Below are 22,120 nucleotides of genomic sequence, written 5' to 3' on the forward strand. Positions count from 1 at the left end.
TATTAAATTTTTTCCTGTATTTTTGATCAAATAAATGTAGCCTTGATGAGCAGAAGAAACTCCTTTAAAAAACATTAACAATTTTCTGATCCCAAACTTTTGAACGGTAGTGTATATACACTGAACAAAATTATAAACGCAACACTTTTGTTTTTGCCCCCTCGTTGCTTTGCAGCCTGAAATGAAGATGGACAGTGTTTGTTTTGTCCAGCTGTATTTAATAAAAAAAATAAATAAATAAATACTTGAAATTAACTAAATGTAATAAAATGAAATATGTATATATATATATATATATATATATATAAAACATTTTATTTCAATTACTTGAATGGGCAACATTTCTCATTACAATAAACTTAAGCTTATTTTATTTCATCTTGATGTCAAGGCAACATTTCTCATTTTTGTTTAGTTGAACCACTAAAATAACTAAAATTTGAAATTAAAATTAATTACAACTATATATTTAAAACAATGAATGGAATAAAAATGACAAAATTACTTAAATTACTTTAATTAAAATGAAAATAGAAAATATGAAGAAAAAAAAGAACTATAATAGTATATCAGTGAAAATAACACCGGTTCAAATGCACAAAAATATATTTTATTTTGAGTGATTTTTGTATCATGTTTAAGTACGTGTCAGCCATATTGACAAAGATTATTAATGTTGTGTTCAAAGGGGCCCGTTATCGGTTTCCTCCTTGATCTCAAAGCAGATGTCCTTGTATCGATCTAATTGATGCTGCCTGTTGTCCAGAAGGAACGACACGGGAATGATTGATTCTGTTCTCCTTTCAGAGCCGATGGACTGATTGATGTGTGCGCTGTCAAACCCTTCGCTAATACGCCTTATCATTCGCTATTCCACATGCATTACATGCAAACCACCACGTTTTTAAGGTTAGGCATTGGTAGGTCAGATTCCGATCAAGTACGAGCCTTCCTTTTTTTATTTCCTCCTGTCTCCCTTCATCCGTGTTGCAGATGAGCAGATTGCATGCTAATGCAGGGGCTGGAGGTGTTCTTCACAAGTGTCCGCTTGGACGGCCGCCACGGCTCGGGGACAGAGAGTCTGGATGACTCACAATCCTCCCGGCACTGTGGTTATTCTCTTCAATTAATTGGTCCACTTAAGGCCACTTCACTCCAGTCCTGATTGTGGAGAGTGAAGCTCCTCGTTTTGGTCTCTGGAGCTTCTTGTCTAATACCGTCTGATACCAGGATACTGTGACATGGAGTTGAAATTTCTGTAGATTGCAGTTTTTGGTTTATAGGATTACAAACTGGCATTATGGTGTTCATAAATTGATTATATATATATGAAACGTATAGTTCCAACTCTAAAATTGGATCCGCTGCGTTTGAAATCTTGCACCAAGTTGCTACATTGTCTGAAAACTCTAATCAGCTAGATGAGCACTTGGCAAAAGATTTGTTTATTGTGAATAATGTCATGAATAGGTGATATAAATTTTAAAAAATTATAACCTTAATTGTTAATTTAGCTTGATGCTTGTGTGCCCTTTATCATGGTAAACTCACAGTAAAACATGGTAATTCGTGGAATGTTGCTTTGATTATTTTCTTGTGTATTGAAGAAAACCTAAAGACTGGTAATTACATTGACCTTTTTGTCATCCTGTGCTGAGGACATTTAGTTGGATGGTTATATTCAGACATATTTGGTTGGTTTTGCCCTTGTCTTTTGTATATTTGATATCAGTTCGGCCCAGAATGCAGCTCTGCAGTTTTCTCAGGGCTAAGTCATGTCAGCTGGCAGTCGTGCTTTATACGCTTAATATAACTCTCTTTAAGTTCTGTCGGCAGGTTAATTGCATGTTAGCTGAAGGTTATTTTATTATGTTCCTCTTTTTCGTAGCGGCGTCTCCTCCACTGGAGATGAGAAGGACAGAGAGAGAGGAAAGTAGGGAAGGGGGAGGGCATGATTGTGAAACGCAATCCTATCTTAATCAGTGGCTGTGGGTCAACAGTGGCTGTTAATGCAAGGCCTAATGGGAAACGTGCCTGTGGTCCTGTGGAGAGGATTGTGTGTCGTCCAGTGGAGTGGACTGGAGTGCTGCTGGCGAGGGGAAGCGGACCACAATCACGGTGTTTCTGACCCCCGTTGTCCTCTCGCTGCGGCAGATTGCGCCGTTTCCCTGTCACCTTCATCAGCACTTCTTTGTTTTGTTTTGTTTTAGGAGTGATTTGTCCTCCTGTCTGTTCTCATGCTCTCCTTCTCTATCATATGGCTGTTAACCCACAATCTCTCATCCAGTGATCTGTTCAACAACCAGCTAGTCACTTAAAAATGAATAGCTTTTTCAAAACAGGTTGTTCAGACTTGCAGCCTTTCTGGGTAACATTGGAGTATGGAGTATATGTGGTGTTAGTGCCTTTATGATAGTTTTTACAAAACGTACATACTTATATAATGGTACTTTACAGGAACTGGGTTTGCAATAAATCCCTTTAAAGTTATTTTAGATGGCCTTTCTTTAGTAGGGAGTACCAGGATGAAAATACACCTAGTTACGCTACAACAGGCTTAAGTGAGATACGGTTCATTTGAATTGAATGTAATGTCCCTCTTTCTCTCTCTACAGTGCCGGGGCCTCCCTTTCTCTCTGTCAATCAAAACTCAGAGACTACTGCATTAGTACGCTGGCAACCCCCTGATTTCTTCGCTCCGGGTCTCGAGGTGCAGGGTTATCGGCTACAGTTCGGCCGAAAGGACGTGAGCCCCCTGGCCACGCTGGAGTTCGGCCCTCAGGAACTGGAATATTCCATTAGCAATATCCACCGAGGGGCCACGTACATCTTCAAAGTGTCCGCCAAGACCAGATCAGGATTTGGCGAAGAGGCTACCCGAGAACTAAAAGTCCCAGAAGAGGTTCCTCGAGGGTATCCTCAAATAATCGAAGGGTCTAACATTACCTGCTGCTCTCTCCAATTTGCCTGGTTGCCTCCGGTATTGGCAGAGCGCAACGGCGCTATAACAGAGTACACGCTGGCTTACCAGGAGGCCGGAACAGCCGGTGGACCCAAGGAACTGCATCTGCCGGCAAGCGAGAACAGCTACACCCTCAACAGCCTGAGGCCCAACGCAGTGTACGATGTGAAAATCCGAGCGCACACCAGTGTAGGTCCAGGGCCCTACAGCCCACCGATCCAGTATCGAACAGTGGCCTACGAAGCAGGTACGGGTTGCTCATTTCCCCGCCTCAAGGGACAAACCTCTACAATGCAAGCACCCTACACCCGATTATATAAAGTTCTCTGGGAGCCACATACCTCACTAACACCCTCCCCCACAACAAGGTAAAATAAGTCAGTAAGTTGAAGTCAGTCAGTTTTGAAAGGGAAGGAGCGTCAATTTTTGCGAGGTAAGTGCCGATTGGTCAGACACGCCCAGCACATTCACTCATACAATCACAAAACTCCCCTAGTATTTCAAGGTAGGCGAGAACCACGTCAAGGAGATCCCAGATCTGAAGTCGAATCAGGCACATTTGTTTATTTTGTTTGGGTTTTCTTTTGAATTTTTAGTTTTGTTTTTTTGTTTAACAGTTCCTTTTTTCTGTACTCACCTTTCCCCCCGCTCCCACACTGGGATGATTTGCAGCATGGCGTCCCATGATGCACTGCTAACAAGTGTGGGCATGACAACTGTGTTTGGGGTTTGTCCTCGTTCCTGCCGGGCTTTCTGCCACGGCAGTGCCTATCCAAATTCGAGAGCACGCAGCAGTGGGTTACTCAAACATAATGTGGGTTCAGCTATTCTGGAATCGTTCAGGGGGGATTATGGGAACTGCTTGCCAAATGTTCTTGTTGGGGCGGCACTGCTGGGCCAGGGCAGGCAAAGTACTGTGCGATCCTGTGGTTCTGTGTTCACCAGTCCAGTCTAGTGTGCTGTTTGTCCCAACTGAGCGCCTCCCCCCCTCCCCTTCACAGCTAACTCCACACACCGCTCACTCAGAGGGACCAAAGCTCCTCTCCTCTGGGGGAAAACTGGTCGCAAGCATCGAACACTCTGTCAGCCTTCTTTCCCTTCAGTCTTGTTGTATTTTTTCCATTTCTGAAGTGTCTTTCTCAATTTGTTTCCTCCATTCACCTCTGGACAGATGTTCCTAAGAACTTCACCGTGAAGCTGGTCACCAAAACTACGGTACTGCTGACCTGGAGGTTTTCCGATAGCCGCTTCCCGTACCGCTGTATGGTAAGCAAGCTAATGAATCCTGTTTTGTTCATAAAATATCAACATTATTGCAAGGATCTGACTTAATTCATGATGTTTTTATGAACAATTTAACAATGCACATTGGTCCACAGATTGAGTACCACCGGCAGAAGGTTGACATTGACGCTAGGATGACCAAAGCTCTCATCACCAACTTGCGACCCAACAGCACCTATGAGTTCAGAATCACCTGCCAGGAAAGCAGCGACGGTGGACCCAAACACAAGCTCATCGCACGAACTGCACCACCTATTCTGGTCCGAAAGCCAGAGTTGGACCTGAAAAGAGAGCCAGACAGTACGCTGACCATTGTCTTCCCACCGCTGGAATCCAAAGAGTTGATAAAGTGAGGAAAACCAAATGCCGTTCTAAGCCAGAAACGCATTCTACACAACCATGTGAATGCAGACACAAGCAAATTAGAAACGTGGGGGTCCTTTAAAAGTGTCAATGTTGGAGCCATGACAAAAAACTCACAGTAGAAGACAGTTTGCGCTATTGTTTGCTATAGTGCCCCTTGTGGCCATACTGAGAATGCAGTACATACGTAAGAACTGCATTTTCTGCTTGTGTTTTGAAAAGCAACTTCAAGCTCGCTTAGCTTGTAACATCTGCGTTCGCATACTTGTGTAGGGAATTTTTCAGGTTTTGTTGGAAATCGTGTAGCTAGATGTTCCGATTTTTATGCTCTGACAGATACGGCACAGAAAAATTATCACATTTGCTGGATAGGCAGTTATTTAACTAGCGATTTTTGTAATGGTTTTATGCACCATCGCGACCTCTTGCAGGGCGGTCTATGTTGTGGTGGTTCCTCTGAAGAAGGGAAGAGGTCCGATCCGACACATCAAGACCCCAGATGAACTGGACCTAGAAGAGGTGAACATAGCTTCTTTTCTCAAGTCTTTGTCCTTGTGTCGCAGACACAGTGGAGCCAAAGCCATGGAAAGTGTTCTCGCAGGAGCATTGTGGGAACTTTCCCAAGGGGTTTGTCAGGGAGAGGGGACAATTACACAGCTCTCATCCTTACCCGCTGGCAAACTGCCAAGCTTAGCCACTTGACCTTGAGCTGTGGATGGCGAATGGGTGCCTGTATTCTGTTTAAGTGTTATTTGACTTGGTGAATGTTTGAGTAAATAACCCATTTTGTTTAGCACCACTGTATAAGCCGCTAACTGTTTGATAGTTTGAAAGTTTTGGTTGTGTTCCCAGAAGAATCAAACAGAATATGCTGTGTTTTAGATGTTGATTTCAGTTCTTCTTAAGCAGTCTTCTCTCCCACAGCTGCTGGACGACAGAAGACTCGGTCAACGTCACGCTCGAACCACCCGTCAGCTCAAGCAGGTGGACGGGAAGCGGCCCTACATCGCTGCCAGCTTCAAGCCCTCATCCATGCCGCCGTCCTTCACCCTGGGCAACCAGATGGTGTACAGCGGCTTTGAAAACAGGGCTCTGGACCCCGGGCAGGAATATGTGTTCTTTATCCTCGCCGAGCTCAACACCACCGGAGGGGTGAGTGAAATTTAAGGAAAAGCCTTTTTAATTCGAGTTTTAAGACTCGTGCAAAGTGGTGAACGCAGATAGCTATAACCTTTTTTTGCTTTTGTGCAGAAATCGTTTGCATCCAGTCCCTACACGGATCCAGTCACGGCTCCTGACGTGGACCCTCAGCCCAAGGAGACGGGAGGGGATGGACTCATCTGGGTGGTGGGGCCCGTTCTCGCTGTGGTCTTCATAATCTGTATTGTGATCGCGATTCTCCTCTACAAGAAGTGAGTGGACTTTTGACATGCAAATAAATATAAACTTTTTAGATTGTACCATTTACAGGACCACTCAAAATGAGAACTAATTTAAATTATATTATATTATATTATATTATATTATATTATATTATATTATATTATATTATATTATATTATATTATATTATATTATATTATGTGTGTGTGTATGAGTGTTGTGTGTTGTATATATATATATATATATATATATTAGAATTAGATCAATTTTAATTCTAAATGTCTTTATGAAACATTTTAATTAAAAATAATATAAATATAAAAAAACTATTGTTATATTGTTTTATTAAATTGTTTTATTAAAAGTTATCAATTTTAGTATACTTTTATTCAAATTGATAAATAATAGAATACATTATTATATTAATTAAAATATTTTGTAAAGACATTTATAATGTGTATATTAATATAATGTATTTATAAATTTCTGTTTCTGAACCAATAAAATTAAATCTAAATCTAAAATTAAATCTAAATCTAAAATTGAAAGTAAATATAATAAAATACTATAGTTTGTTTTTATTCATTAAAACTGTTTGACAAAAAAAAGACATTTATAACTATCATATTTTTATTAATACAATTTAATTATAAATGTAAGTTTTGGTCACAATAAATTCAATAGAAAATAAATAAAAGACTATTTCCTATTATTATTCATTAAAATATTTAAACTTATTTTAGCCCTCAGCATTGGCATAGTTTGGAGAAGTTCAAAGCGGAGCTGAGGAGAGCAATCAATTCGAACGTATCAAAAATTAATGAGGTGATAGCTAATAGCTATTAGCTTCAGAGCGCGGCCAAAGCAGACCGCTTTGACTTTTAGCATGCAAGTGTGCTGAAACTCAAAGGGAAGCTATTCCTCATTAGCGCCTCAAGAGCCAGGTTAAAAGCGGACGACTCCTGGCTAGTATTTCCTCCCTCGGCAGGACCTTGAGTTTGACCTCTGGTGTCTGGAGATCGTATAGCCCCCCGGTGGGCACAAACACACATCTTTTACAGGTCTGTCCAAATGCAGATGAGCTAATCTGGCTCCGCTAGCCTGCCCTGTGAATTTAAATGTACTCTATTGATTTTTTTCCTCTCCTCTCCCTTGTTCTCTTGTTGTGTTTTCTCCCTTTTATATATTTATTTCACTTCAATGCTTTCTTTGGAAGCAGCAAGCCTGACAGGTAAGGCTTAGCTATACTTTATTGCTGTTTTCAAGGGGGCAAAAGAAAACAACCTGCCTCAGCATAAAAGCAACTTTTAATTAGATGGCAGAGAAAAACAGTGCAATGAAATGGCGGGTTCAACCAATGTGCCCCTCGGCTGTGGTGTTTGTGGACATAGCTTTGTTTGTGCTAGCATCTAGCTTCCTCATTTATAGACTATAAACAGTGTTTTCTGCACTGATAAATACTGATAAACATAGTGTGCAAAGATTTTTATTAATACCTTTAAATAGTATCCAGTTAGAGTTTGTCTGTGTGTGTGTATTTGCATCATAATGTTATTTTTTCAACAAAAAAAATATTATGATGATATTTCATATTTTCATATTTTATTTGTTGCATGTATTAATTTTATTTTATTTTTAAGTTTAAGTGTGTGGCACTAATTGAATCAGTCAAATTGTTTGATGAATCATTCTAAATCAGTAGTTATTGATCTGAATCATGAACTGAATCGATCAGGAAACACTGGGTGGTCATTTTGTGCACTTATGATTTGATTTACTTGTTCTTTTTCTGTCTCGTTTGTTAGATTTCATTTAGTCCTTGCATTTTTCTTTCCTTTTTTAAAGCAGCAAACGTAAAGAGTCAGAGCCACGGACGAAATGTATGCTGAACAACGCCGATATCACCCCTCACCATCCCACAGACCCGGTGGAGATGAGACGAATCAACTTCCAAACCCAAGGTATATCCATGTGAACAAACAGCCTTAATCACTTTAAACATGAACTTTTCTCTGGTTCATCTCACGAAACCTGTCAAGACCATGTCATATTTATTTTTAGGTCATATTATAGAAAATAGAGCTTTTTTTGAATTTCAACATTATTTTCTTATCATCCTTCAGATTCTCCTTTCAAACATGCACTTTGAAGTGCGCAAGAGTGACATAAATAGTCAATTAACTGTCAGTTTCAGGCGTGCCTGCTGTTATTTCTAATTAGTGTCTTTACTGATGCAGTTTATTAGTTAATAATTGCATACAGCCTGTCAGTCATCTTTATTTTATATTTGGTTCATGGTTTTGAACGTCCAAGCAGTTTCAGAGACGTTTTTGCCATTGCCGTCCTCTTCTCGTTCTAAAGCAGGCAATCTTTTGTTTTGTACAAATCCTTCAGTTCAAAGACTTCATTTTTGCCGGCTTTGAACGCTAAACCTAAGCTTTTAAGATTGACGTTTAAGATTTACATAGATTTGGGAGATAGAAAAGCCAAACAATGTCTATTACATATGTCTATTATATATATAAGTCAATGCACCAATGAAGAAATTTTAAATCGCTAACGGATAATTATGTTAATAATTGTTTAAATATTATTTTTATATTTAATTTTTTTTCTTTATGCAATTATTTTAATGTTGTAACTTTCGACTATCATAATGATTTATATTAATGTTTAATATTATTATTTATTTTTGTTGATACAGATAACCGATAATAATTGTTGATTTTCTAATTAAATATTTATATATTTATTTCTATTGCCTGTATACAGTCTCCAATATATTATGCATTCCTATTTATAATGCGAATTATAATTAATCCTGAATTATAATGCTTATAATTACTAATAACCGATAAATACAGATAGCTGCTAATTATATCTGTTCCATTTTTTAAAAATATTTATTTATTTATTTCCATTGGCTGTATAATGTCACCAATATATTATGCATTCCTATTTATAATGCTAATTATAATATTAATCCTGAATTATAATGCTAATAATCACATCTAACTGATAAATGCAGATAACCGATAATTATGTTTATGCTGTTTTTTTAAATGTATTTATGTTTGTATTTATTTATTTATTTATTTATATTGGCTGTATAAGTCACCAATATATTATGCATTCCTATTTACAATCCTAATTAAAATATGAATCCTGAATTATAATGCTTATAATCACATCTAGCCGATAACCGATAATTATGTCTATGCTGTTTTTTGAAATGTACTTATTTATTTATTTATATTGGCTGTATAAGGTCACCAATATATTATGCATTCCTATTTACAATCCTATTTAAAATATTAATCCTGAATTATAATGCTAATCATAATTACAGATAACCAATAAAAACTGAAAACAGACACTGAACTTCCAAGCAGCTTCCGAAATGTTTTTGCCGTCGCCGTCCTCGTCTCATTCTAAAGCAGACGATCTTTTGTCTCGATCAAATCCTCCAGTTCAAAGAGTGTCCTCATTTTCGCCAGCTTTGCACGCTAAACCTAGCCTGACATTTTTCTGCAGCTCCTTGAAGTGGCGCGGAGTGAATTTGTCGACAGCGTCTCTCTCTTGTCCGCTCTCCCCATCAAACAGCTCTCGTTTCAAAGGCGGTAATCTCAGCGCGGCCCCCGAGGAGGTCATAACGCCGAGAGCTGTCCTTCTTCAGCCCAGATAAAACGAGAGCCAGCTGAGAAATGGAGGTGGAGAACGCAAGAAAGCCACTATCACCACCTCATTTCCCATAATCACCTGTCCATTGTGGGGCATCTTGTCCGGCAGCCGCCTAATAACACATCTGAAATGAGCCCGGCGCACTTTCATCTTATTTCTCGCCTCTTTCATCCGCTTCAACACTATAAAGAGGCTCGCCTCGTTAAAGCCATCCTCATTGGACTTTATTAATTGAGGAGCGTTCAATTTGCGTCATTATCTCTTTGCTTGGTGAATTTTCATTTAAGTGGACATTTTAGCCCAATTAACTGGGACGGGGAAACATTTGCGACATTTCCATTAGCTAATATGGGCCATTGTTCAAAGCAGCACACTTGAGTTCACATGGATGACTGGCACATATGGCGCACAACTTATCCTAATGAGACGAGACGCTGACATTCGGTTTGTTTCGTAACATGTTTAGGGTCAGGTTCTGCTCAATCCTTCTGCGTCCACTTCAGTATGTTAGAAAACAAACATATTTATTAGCAAACTGTTTAATGCGACACGTTCACAAACATTCACGGTTTTTCCAGGCCAATTATTAATTTTGTCTATAAATAGAAGATTTGTATTCCTTGCCCCTATCCTATTTAGTTATTTTTTTAGGCTGCTGTCTAAAATCTTGCCACAATTCACTGTTTATTTTTTTCTTTATTGATTTCTTCATTCTGTTTTACTCAGAAATAAATCATATTATGGAAGAATAATTGCGTTTATATTGACTTTTAAGATTTACATAGATTTGAGAGGCTTAAGAGTCAAACAATGTTTTAAAATCATACACCGTCTAGAAGCGATGCATCTATGCACCTAATTTTAAATTGATAACTGATCATTGTTAATAATTGTTTTTAATATTAGTTTTTAATTAAATTTTATGTTAATTGTTACCCAAAAAAATCTGTTATTTTAATTAATGACTGGCATAATGATTTATATTAAAGTTTAATAATATTATTTATTTTTGCAGATACAGATAACCGATAATTATACTGTTTTTTATTCATTCTATTGGCTGTGTATGTCACCAATATACTATGCATTCCTATTATATTTATAAAGCTTACAATTATACACAACCGATAAATATAAATAACCGATAATTATCTCTATGCCGTTTTAATTATTTATTTATTTCTATTGGCTGTATATGGTCACCAATACATAAATGCATACCTATTTATAATGCTAATTATAATATTAATCTTGAATTATAAGGCTTGCAATCACACACAACCGATAAATACAGATAACCAATAATTATCTCTATGCTGTTTTTTATTTATTTAATTATTTGATTTTGTACATGGTCCCCAATATATTATGCATACCTATTTATAATGCTAATTATAATATTAATCCTTAATTATAATGCTAGTAATTATTTCAGATAACCGGAAAAAATTAAGATAACTGATAATTATCTTTTTTTAATCTTTTTTTTTTTTATCATTTAGTTATTTTCATTAACAGCCATTATCTTAGCCAACATAAAGCATTAAAAGTATATTGTGACTTTTGTTCGCAAAAGCACTGCTAATTCCAATGCTTATTCAGACCTGATCCACTCGCTAGCATGTTAATCTAGGTGTCGTGTGCCGAAAGTCATCACAGATGGTTCAGTCCTCGACAACAGAAGCTAAAGACGCTCCTCATGCGTTCACGCTTCAGACAGCTGGACAAACGTCAAGCGCTAAACTCTTGACCGTATGTCTTTTTACCGCTCGATCGACGCCGCCATCTGATATTTTGAGGATTTATTCTTTAAAAAACTACCATGGAGTTTGACGTGAATATTTGCAGTATAAACGGTATCTCCAGCGGTTCACGAATGTCTCAGGAACATCAGCGGCTGTGATGTTGGATGAAGGACGACTGATGTGTGAGTGAATGTCCTACTTTCAGCGTCTGACAGACAGCTTGGCGTCGGATCCAACGGCGAGGACCCTCGTGAGAATTACTACCTTCATTCAAAGCAAGGGTGGTCTGTTCTCCTGCCTGGTTAAAAATGCACAATATAGTCTGAAAAATTTATTGGAGGGAGAACATGAATAAAGGAGAAGTTCTATTTTCTGCTTATTAATTTCCTTGCATTTATCTTGTTTTCCCATTTCTTTCAGTCCATTTCAAGATTTTGTTCTCAACTAATGATCAGTACATTCAAAGAGGGATGCTTTTATTTTATTTTTTGCTGTTTGCTGTTTTTCACAGATTCGGGTCTAAGCAGTCCTGTCAGTGAAGCTGGTTTTGACTATGAAAGTTAGTGCTCACATCTCGCGCTGAGCTTTGGTGTTTTCTTATCATTTTTTAATGCGTCTGCCCCACATCCGGAATAATGGGTTGTGTTTTCCGACTACATTTGCATATGACACCCCCCCTTCAACAAACTTAACTGAAAATAAAATGTTACACAGTCAAAAAAAAAAAAAAACTAACTGCAGGAAATGATGTCACCCTCGTTAAACAATATAATTAGAGCTTATTTTCAAAGCTTTCAGAGACATTTAAATATTACACTTATTAAAGTGAAGAATGCAGTTTCTCCACTACAATAGTGAAATTACAAAAATAAAGCATACAACCTTTGCAAACACCCCTTACGATTATTCTTATTCTTACACTATAAAAGAGCTAACATGTGTAGCAAAACCTTGAGTATAACTTACCGGTCAAGAAGGAACCATATCGATTGAAACCCAAACCTCCCATCAAATTCCTCCTGTCAATGTTTAACCCCGTTTTACCCTGTTCTCTGTCTCTACATATTTTGGCAAGTCTTCAAATTTTGACTTGAAATTTTGCACTTCCATAACTGAATCTGAATTCCTTTTCGCATGTAATGGGTCAGCCATAGTCCCACACTGGCTAAACACCCTCTGGTTTTATGATTGACGGATCTGAGTGAATCACTCTAAAAGTTTTGATGGTGCCTGGGAGAACCCATATCCATGTCTATAAAAATAAATAAATAGCTATTAAGCGTAGCTTCTTCAGTTTTAGAACCTGCCCCTAAACTTGAGATTGGTCACATCACATGACTGTCTAAGTGGGCGGTTCATGTTCAGAATGTCTATAGTAAAGTGTAGGAGATTGATGACTGAAGGACAAAAACATTCACCTCAGTGAATGTTTGTGTGCAGATAACTGTCAGTCAGACTTCCCAGCATTAGCTTTACCAGTTCTGTGCTGGTCATAAGGGCATGTGTAAAGGTAATTCCCACAATTTTTAGTCTCCCTTGCTCTCTCGGTGTAAAACCAAACTGCATATACAGTGAGTGTTTCTAATCTGCCTGTCCCCTCAGGCTGGCCGTGCTCTGCAGTAGCATCATGGCAGAGGCCTCATAATGATGCAGTGTCACCACATAACAGATAACTATCAACAATACCCATTCATTTCCATCACCACATGCCTCTCTGTGTACGAGAGAGAGCCCGACAGAAACAATGGACCAAAACACTTAGCCGACAGACACATTCATCTGCCTGAGCACACACACACACACACACAAACTGCCGGAGCTGCGCTAATTCTCACTCCTGTAACCCTGGGAAAGTTAAAAGGAGTCGTAATTCAAATGAAATCTCATTAGCAATTGCTTTTCCTATATGAGGTGCATAATTTAGGATAAAATCAAGTATTTTTTGGCTTAAAAGACATCATGTTAGCCAACATCAATGTTTTGTTTTTAAATGTAACCTGGCCATATTTAAACTTAAATTGAAATAAAAAAGTTGTATAATTATAATTAATGAATATCTTAACATTTCAATAAAGAAATAATTGTTAATATTGTTTTAAAATTATTTTTATGTTTAATAATTAAAAAATTTTATAAACATATATAAATAACATTTCTACAGAATACACAATGATTTATATCTCTATTATGTTTCCAAGTCCTATAATCAATATCTTAATAATATCTTAGTATTTTAATATTAATATCTTAAAACAATAAAACAATTATTATGTTAGTGGTTTTAATATTATTTTAGAATTACTTCATTTTAATAATTATTTAATTTTTTAATGTATCATTTAATTAAATGGGTTTTTTACTGATAACAAACATAATTTATGTTAATGTTTAATATTATTTATTTTTATGGATACAGATAACTTATAATTATCTCTATGCTGTTTTTTTATTTATATTGATTTATATATTATTCATTCCTATTTATATTGCTAATTATAATATTAAGTATATTAATATATATAATAACTGTATACACAAAAGGCATTACAAATATAAGCTAACAGTGTGATTGCAGTTTTCCTAGACATTTGTTCTGCATTATGCATCTGTGGGAAGTTAAAATGCAAATGCGGTTTACGGTTTCATCTTAATTATGACAGCTTTTAACTTCCATTCGTAACACGGCTTTTGTTTTTTTCTGTTTATACTTCTGCTTGTTGATTGCTTTGTTCTCACTGGCTGTTGGCTGCACACTATTAATCCACAGTAAAAGCAGCTGATCATGTAGAGACGGCTCTGCTGTATGATTTTTACACAAGTCTCCACACATTCCAGCATCCTGTCCATTCAGACCCCCATTCCTCTCTCCACCGATGGGGTCGTTCTGCAGGCGGAGATAACGAGCTGAATTAATTAAACCCTCTGCAAACAATAGTCCGACATTTGATACATCCCTCCTGCCCCCCAGCGAGACAGAGGAACGAGAAACACGACTCCCTTTTTTGTTGTTTTTATGGGGAAATATACTGAGTGACTTTCCTTTTATATGTAAATGAACAATCGCATAAAATTGTTTCGCGAACCGCGGCAGCGGATATCAAAAAGATTTGTTATTTGCATCACCTGTCAAGCGCAAATAAGAGACTGAAAATATGTAATTAGACAGTTTGCATCTCTCATGCTCACTGATCTTGGGCTTGATTGCATGGGATAAAAAGACTGCAGTGGAGAGAGAGAGACACAGAAATCCTGGCAGAGAGAGCAGACAGGAAATGAACAGCAACAGGAATTTGTCCTTGAAAGAGTTTATATCCTATTGGGCCTCGCTTAGACTTTCTAGCGTCTTTCACATAAATACTTGAAACTCAATGTAGTTAATTATAAAAACTGATGAGGTCCTGCACGTAAAGCCACTTTTGTAACGTGTATTTAGTGCTTTCATCTGCCACAGAAAGGTAACGTCTTGGATAATCTTCATTTGGAGGCTTTTTACGGTAAATGTCGATGTGCAGTTATTTGTCACAAAGTTTGTCACAAAAAACGTTTTGATAACCAAAAAACCTTGTCATCTGCAGAAGTTAAAGCATTTTTTGCACCCCGATCGGATTAAATGTAATTGTTTCTTACATCTTGCAGAGAGAAAATTCCTAAGAACAAACAAATAACAGCTTATTTATGAACACGAGTAATTGTTGTTGACACAGAGCAAAGTTGAGAAACGCGTTGACATTGAAAAGCGCTAATCTTCCAAGTTTGTTGGGTTTTGATTGGCTCTAGATGGCCTTTCTCATTGCATTATGAAGGCTGTTAGTGTTTAGCATGCAGGTCTGATCTCAGGTTGTTTGCCAAAGTTGCCCTTCACATCTTTTTCGAGAGTGCTTTGGCATATATTACCTTGGTTCACCTCAAGAGGGTAAAACTGCGTCCAGACTATCTTCAAGAGCTTGGCCAGGCTGACGAGGATAACATTTGTGGAGTAAGAAAACTGTTAGCCTCCAGGCAGTGGATGAGAGAAAACTGTTATTAGCATATTTTGATTGGCTCTGTTTTGCATGGAAGTCTGAAAACTAACAGCTAGAACTTTTTCGAGGCGTCTTGAGTGGCATTCGTGTCGTTTTTTGTCATAATGTCCAATTAGCAAGTGTCCTTTCTCATTCAAAGCCAAACCATTTGCGGCGTACAACATTACGAGAAGAAAAAAAACTGGAAGTGAAATTGAGGATGGCTAATGTGATTATGCAGATTATCCATGCTTAATTAAATCACAGTACTCTTCAAGGAAGACGTCAACATTTATCCAGCTTTTGACCTCGCATTGAAGAAAGTCCAATGCTCTATATAAAAATGTTGCCATCCATTTTAGGAAGAGCTTGTTGACGATATGTCTGTTTTCTGCCATAATACATTACTAATTCATAAGTGGATAAACTCCACAGCGAGAGACCTAGAAAGTTGTTAGTCTGAGCAAACAGCAAAACTAGTGCTTGTTTGAGGAAAGGTCTTGTAGGTTGTTGCAGGGTTAGCATGGGCGACTGCTTCCGTGACATGCTTGCTTAGCTTTGGCTGAACTGAAGCAAAGAACACAGCACTGCACTTTGCACCGGTACCATCGGTTCATCCTAACCCAGGCCAGAACTCTCGAATAAACCCCCTACCTTACCCTGATTACCCCCATCATCTCCCCTCCACCTCAAGAGCTTTATTTCCCATTATTGCGCAAATGAAGGATTACATAAGGAAATTATTGCAAGCTCCTGCCAAAAGGAAAGCTGTTAGAAATATTAAGGCTAGAGGTTTACTCCAGGGAAAGGCAATATTGTAATTTTCTACCTCTCGATCACTCATATTTTTCGTGTTTAGTGTGGAAGCATTCCAGTTTTTTTCCCCCAGAGCAGCAAGACAAAGAAAGCAAGAACAGTAAGTCCATATTTTGGTTATGTGCAAGACGACATGCAAATAAGACTGGTTATGAATCCTAGCATAAAATACAAGACAGAAGCGTGTGTCCTTTTGTGCTCAAGTCTACGGCCAACAGTCCCTGAATGCCAGAACTGCCTACTTGACAGGTTTACGGAGCAATCTTGATCCTGGAGGGCCAATTTCTTGAGGAGTTTTGCTATAACACACCTGCCTAGAAGTTTCTAGTGATCCTGAAGACCTTGATTAGCAGGTTCAGGTTAGTTCAATTTGGGATTAAGCTAAGTAGGTGGCCCTCCAGGAGCAGGATTGGACACCCCTAGTTTAGGGTAACGTAGGGTTAACCCTGCATAAGGAAACCTGATACCATTCTCCTATTCCAGACACAATGTACATAGCTTCAAACTTGTAGTGTGCTTTTGGCCTTTTGTCCCGCCTTGGGGAAATAGAAGTTTTCAGATTTTGCATTTGATTAAATCTATTACGTTTCAGCTCTGCAGACGTGAACATATTTCTCAAGGGCAGATCTTGGGGGTTGTTTCAATTTATTGTTCCCGTGACTCAGTTTGAAAGGAGATTTGTTTGGTTTCACGAAGGCAATCAAGCGCATTATTCCCCTTGTCTTAGCCTGCTGAGGACAAACGTATGGTTTGTCTTACCAACCAAGTATATGAAGTGTCCTCCTGCTTGTCGTTTTTAGCTACAGCGGAGTGAGAAAGAAGAGATTTCATTGCTGTGGCAATACTGCAAAGCTATTAGGAACCATTTGACCCGCTATAATTTTTGTAATTGGTCTGGGGTTTTTGCAGCACCTTAGCAATCAACCTTAGGTCTTTTCCTTCATATTGTCTGTATAAATGCATCCAGTTTTTTGTATTAGGACAATCCTGATTGGTCCGATTGATAATGTAGAGCTCTGGCCTGGTCACACTGTGTCTCTAACATCACCGACTGTTCCTCAATCCAGTCCCCACCTCATTGTCTCACCTGCTTGGGTGTCTTCCCCTACCCCTGATCCCATTTTTCCACTAACTTTTGGGATTTGGCTTCTGACTAGTGTTGTCAAAATCGGTACTGAAATTTTTTAAATCTGACGATGCCAGCATTTTCTGGTAGCATTTTGATTCTCAAACAACTCTGATTGGCCATTGTGTTCACATGCTTAACAGCTATGTCTGTGATTGGCTACAGTGTTTGAAAATCCACACAGCAGTGCTCAAAATGCTAGCGGGAAATGCTGGTATCGTCACATTTTTCAAATTTCAGTTCTGACTGGTACCGACATCGGTACTTTTGACAATACTACTTCTAACTGTCTTTCTTGGCCCGTTGGTCTTTCTGACCTTTTCTTTCTGTGTCTTCTTCTCCTGATTGGTGCACAGGTATGATGAACCACCCGCCGATACCCATCTCTGAGCTAGCCGAGCACACGGAGCTACTAAAGGCCAATGACAACCTGAAGCTCTCCCAGGAGTATGAGGTACTGCATATTATACAGAAATACCATTTTATGTTACAAATAGGATTGTTAGCCATTTCAAAAGACAAGTGGGTTTTCCTGCAAAACAAATGCCAATTAATTGTTTTCAACATTTGCATGGCAGTTACTCACGTGCCATGGGGTTTTGCAGTGGCGCGGATGTCTTGGTTTGAAGTGCTGGCCTCGTAAGCGTAGCGGCTGCTGATTAGCCTTTGCTATTGCTGAATCAGCCTTCATTTGCATAGAGCAAATGTCGTCGTCCATCTTAAATCACAGCGTGCTACGGCAGCACTGCCATCAACATCCCCGGGGCTTAATGCCATCTTAAATGGCTCCCAGCGTGAGCCAGACCTGATATCTCAGCAGGAACATGGGCATGCTTGAGTTGAGCCAACCCGCTATCATTTTTGGGACATTGGCTTAGCATATAGATTAGCATTAGCTGCATATACTATCCAAATGAAGGAACATCATTCATAAACAGCTAAGCCTGAGTAGCAGATTGTTGAATAGTTTGTTTCTGACCTCAGCCATCTGCAAATAGGGAGTCATCAATGGCATAATCAGGATCACCTTCGATAGTTTCAGAGTTACATAAATTGATCAAACAAATTTGATCCGCTCTGGCTTCGTGAATAAGAAGGGGGTCCATGAACCCTTTGAGGTTTACAATGGAACTGCAAGGCCTTCATGAAATAATGCAAATTAAATTATTAAAATTATGTATTACAGTAAAAATGTAATGAAATATATTAGTGTAATATTTTTAAATAAAATATTTTTATGAATTTAATGTAAATAAATTATTCCATTTAAAATTTTTTATTAAATTTAAAATATTAAATAAATTAGTGTAATTTTTAAGATAAATTGTGTAACATTAAATCACATTTTCTCTTACCTTACAGATTAAAAGGAGTCGTTGCATATTTTATTTTTCTTTGGAAAGCTTGAAAAAATTCCTTAAAGGGTTACTCCACCCCAAAATTAGTAACAGTGTTATTTACTTGGCAGTCAATGGGACAATCACAAGCCTCCCGGTTTTCATCCAAAATATCTTAAATTGTGTTCCGAAGATGAAAGAAGCTTTTACGGGTTTGGAACGACATGGGGATACGTGATTAATGACAAAATTTTCATTTTGGGGTGGAGTAACCCTTTAAACTCAAATACATAATTCAAATACATAATTTAGGTCAGCTGAGAAAAGTGTTTGGGAACTGCTGCTCTAGAAGAAAAAACTGGACTGAATGTAGTTTATTAATCATCATAGTGTGTTAGCATGCTAATAGTAGCTGTTAAATCAGTGAGTGATGTCTATGAAAAACTGGGCTAGAGAAGAGAAAAAACATTAGAGTTGGAAGCTGATTTGAAGCAGATAAATGTGTTTGGCGCAAAGGGTTTTGGTCAGATATGAGGATGTGGGTTGGGATTTATGCAAAAACATGCTGTGGATTACCAAACTCCTGATTATGTCATCATGCTTCCGTCCATACACAATCCTTTAGATCACATCACAGTGTGGCATTTGGCTTGGAGGAGAACCAAACCAATCCGAGCTGTGTGCGCTGAAACCCACGGGCGGTTTGCAGGGTAGATGATAAGAGAGACGGGTTTGAGAGCACGGACAACCTGTGGAGGATCCATGCTCTGTTATTTGTGCCTGTAATCATCACAGGGTAAACAGTTACATCAAGCCCCTCATTGTGGGTTATTTAGTCCCAGTTTCAGCATGCAGAGACGGTCACCTAAATGAAAACATCCCTCAAGCTAGAAGAGCTGGGATGGAGCCATTGCCCGAGAACAGGCTCGGAATCATAATGGAATACTAAATTACCCCGACAGGGGAATAGAATATTTATTCAGAAATTCTCATATTGGGAATAATTCACCCGCTCACAGGAAGAAACAGACTCTTTTATCAGCGTTTCCTTTGCTATTATTCACTGTCCACGACAAAGCTACCTGACCGAATGCTGGTGAATATTTAAACGATAGCAGACGGCTTTTAATTACACTTTAATGTGTGGCTGTGATTGCGGCAGGAGGACTTTTATCTTGTTGCGAATGTTTATCCGAGCTGCTTTGTGCTGGATCCTCAATTCGCTAGTTTCCGTTAGTTTTAGCCCTCCCAGGCTCCGTGGCCTCACTCAACCCTGCTTTCTGAGTGTTGAACTCTCTTCTGTTTCTCTACCTTCTTCTGATGTTCTAGCGGATGTAAACTCACTCTCTTCTCACATTAGCATTCATGCCAGTGATGCTGAGGGATTGGGAAAAGCCCTGAGGGTTGCTTCACTCCGTTTTCTCTTTCCACAGTCCATCGATCCGGGTCAGCAGTTCACCTGGGAGCATTCCAACCTGGAGGTCAACAAACCCAAGAACCGCTACGCCAACGTCATCGCCTACGACCACTCCCGCGTAATCCTGGCACCCATCGAAGGTTGGGCAGAACTGCACACACACTGATTCTTTCAAAGAAAAGCGTTGCATCTGAAGGTTCCAGAATGACTGAACTTTCTTGTCGCCCACAGATGCATCTGGCTTCAAAAAGGCTGTTTATTTGAGAAATTTATTTCAGTGCAAGGTCCTAAAACCTTATAGTGTTTATCCGTATAAATCAATCAGCTTTCTTCCCTTCCCATGCAATTTTATTGTCTGCTCGTGCACATACAGGAAACTAGAGTCAGATAATTCACAAGCAGCCGAAATTGAACAGCCATATCCCAGAGTGCCTTTGGTTGAGGTATAGAAGCTATCAAGATTTTGGAAGAAACAGTGGAAAATCAGCAGAGATTCTGCTGTAATCTTGGTAAAATGCCCATCTTTTTCCATCCAGAGGCGACAATCCTCAATGCTCCTTCGTGCTGTTTACAGTTATCCCCCCCCCAGGTTCCTTCCCTCATGTCGCGTCACCTTGATTTTCGCCACAGTTCACCACGACCAATAACACGGTGTAACAGAATCATCACAAAGACAGTGCCCATAAATGCATAAATTAATCAAGTTCGAAATTTCCATTTTACAGTGCAGTGATTTCGCCATTAGACACAGCGGTGGAACAATTCGTGCAGGCAGCCGTTCTCTGTTCACTTAGCTATGACTAAAGCGTAACACTCCCGCGATCGCTTTGTGAGACGGGGAAGAGGCTTTTAATGGCATCCTTTTTTCCCCCTGATTGCTAATCGAACGCGGACCCCGATTAAATTATAATTACAAGTGACTTGTTTCAGAGAATTAATAATAATAATAATAATAATAATAATAATAATTTTTATTTATAATAATCAGATCACCATCCAGATCCATCAGTTGACCAGAGAGCTTAGATACTACAGCTTTAGAGCCAATCAGAATTACCTCAGTTTTAGCAGAGTTAAATTTAAGGTAATTTGCCTCAAAACTTGAGTTCCTTGATGCAATTTGTTAATGCAGGCGGAGGAAATACTGAGGTGGAAGGTGCGCTAGAATAAATTTGAATGTCATCTGCGTAACAGTGGAAGTTAAACCCATAGCATTTAATTATTTGTCCAGTTGGTAGCATATAAATGGTAAAGAGGAGAGGGCCCAAAACAGAACGTTGAGGTACACCACAACTGATGGATTTGGTAGATGAACCAACTTCCATGCACAATACTCAATCAAAGATTTAACAACAGGTTTTGGAATGTAAAAATTACAAAAAAATTAAATCAGTTTATGATCAGAAATACCTATGTCAGAGCTTTTTAAGGCAGTAATGTCGATACCAGTAGAGCAAACCAAATCCAGTGTATGGCCATGTACATGAGTTGGAAAATCAATATGTTGCTGCAGATTAAAACAATCAAGGACAGACATGAACTCAAGAGCATGAACAGTATCAGTATCAACATGAATATTGAAATCCCCTAGCAATAGTATAGCTGTAGATTGGGCAGAAGCAATTGTCAACAATTCACACAAGTCTGACAGAAATTCCATGCTTGTTTTAAGAGGACGATACACCAGTATTATGAGCAGTGAAGAGTGGCTAGTGGTTTTAAATGCCAAATATTCAAACGATGTCACCTCATGGAAAGGAGACAGCTCAATAATGGCGCTTGCTCCTACCGGGGGATTTGAACAAACACCTAACCTTAAATATTGAACTTTGTTGTATAATGTGTCCCTCGCCATTTGTGCTATGTACACGAATGACGCATCAAATCATGCAGGTCATTGAGGAGAGGTAATCAGACTTGTGGTAAATGATGAAATGGGTGAAAAACTTACACTACACTTATTTTCAATGAGAATCAAATGTAATATATATTATTGATATATATAA

The 22,120-nt window shown here is 38.5% G+C and overlaps 1 protein-coding gene across 12 annotated transcripts in view; it reads left to right on the forward strand.

Annotated features, from left to right (window-relative positions):
* Nucleotides 1-22,120, forward strand: part of LOC107744639 (receptor-type tyrosine-protein phosphatase S-like) — a 56,209-nt gene that overhangs the window by 15,245 nt on the left and 18,844 nt on the right. For 2 of the 12 annotated variants that reach the window (XM_016558432.1, XM_016558438.1), the window contains 11 exons: nt 2,616-3,209; nt 4,134-4,228; nt 4,342-4,595; nt 5,041-5,128; nt 5,534-5,761; nt 5,861-6,021; nt 7,208-7,222; nt 7,837-7,952; nt 11,929-11,976; nt 17,717-17,814; nt 20,131-20,254. In XM_016558432.1, the coding sequence (XP_016413918.1) occupies nt 2,616-3,209; nt 4,134-4,228; nt 4,342-4,595; nt 5,041-5,128; nt 5,534-5,761; nt 5,861-6,021; nt 7,208-7,222; nt 7,837-7,952; nt 11,929-11,976; nt 17,717-17,814; nt 20,131-20,254 (1,821 nt within the window). The remainder of the gene's footprint in view (nt 1-2,615; nt 3,210-4,133; nt 4,229-4,341; nt 4,596-5,040; nt 5,129-5,533; nt 5,762-5,860; nt 6,022-7,207; nt 7,223-7,836; nt 7,953-11,928; nt 11,977-17,716; nt 17,815-20,130; nt 20,255-22,120) is intronic. The other 10 variants (XM_016558434.1, XM_016558433.1, XM_016558435.1 and 7 more) reach the window with 10 other exon arrangements.

Source organism: Sinocyclocheilus rhinocerous, unplaced genomic scaffold (assembly GCF_001515625.1).
Source record: "Sinocyclocheilus rhinocerous isolate Xijiao unplaced genomic scaffold, SAMN03320098_v1.1 scaffold47, whole genome shotgun sequence".
Lineage (NCBI taxonomy): Eukaryota > Metazoa > Chordata > Actinopteri > Cypriniformes > Cyprinidae > Sinocyclocheilus > Sinocyclocheilus rhinocerous.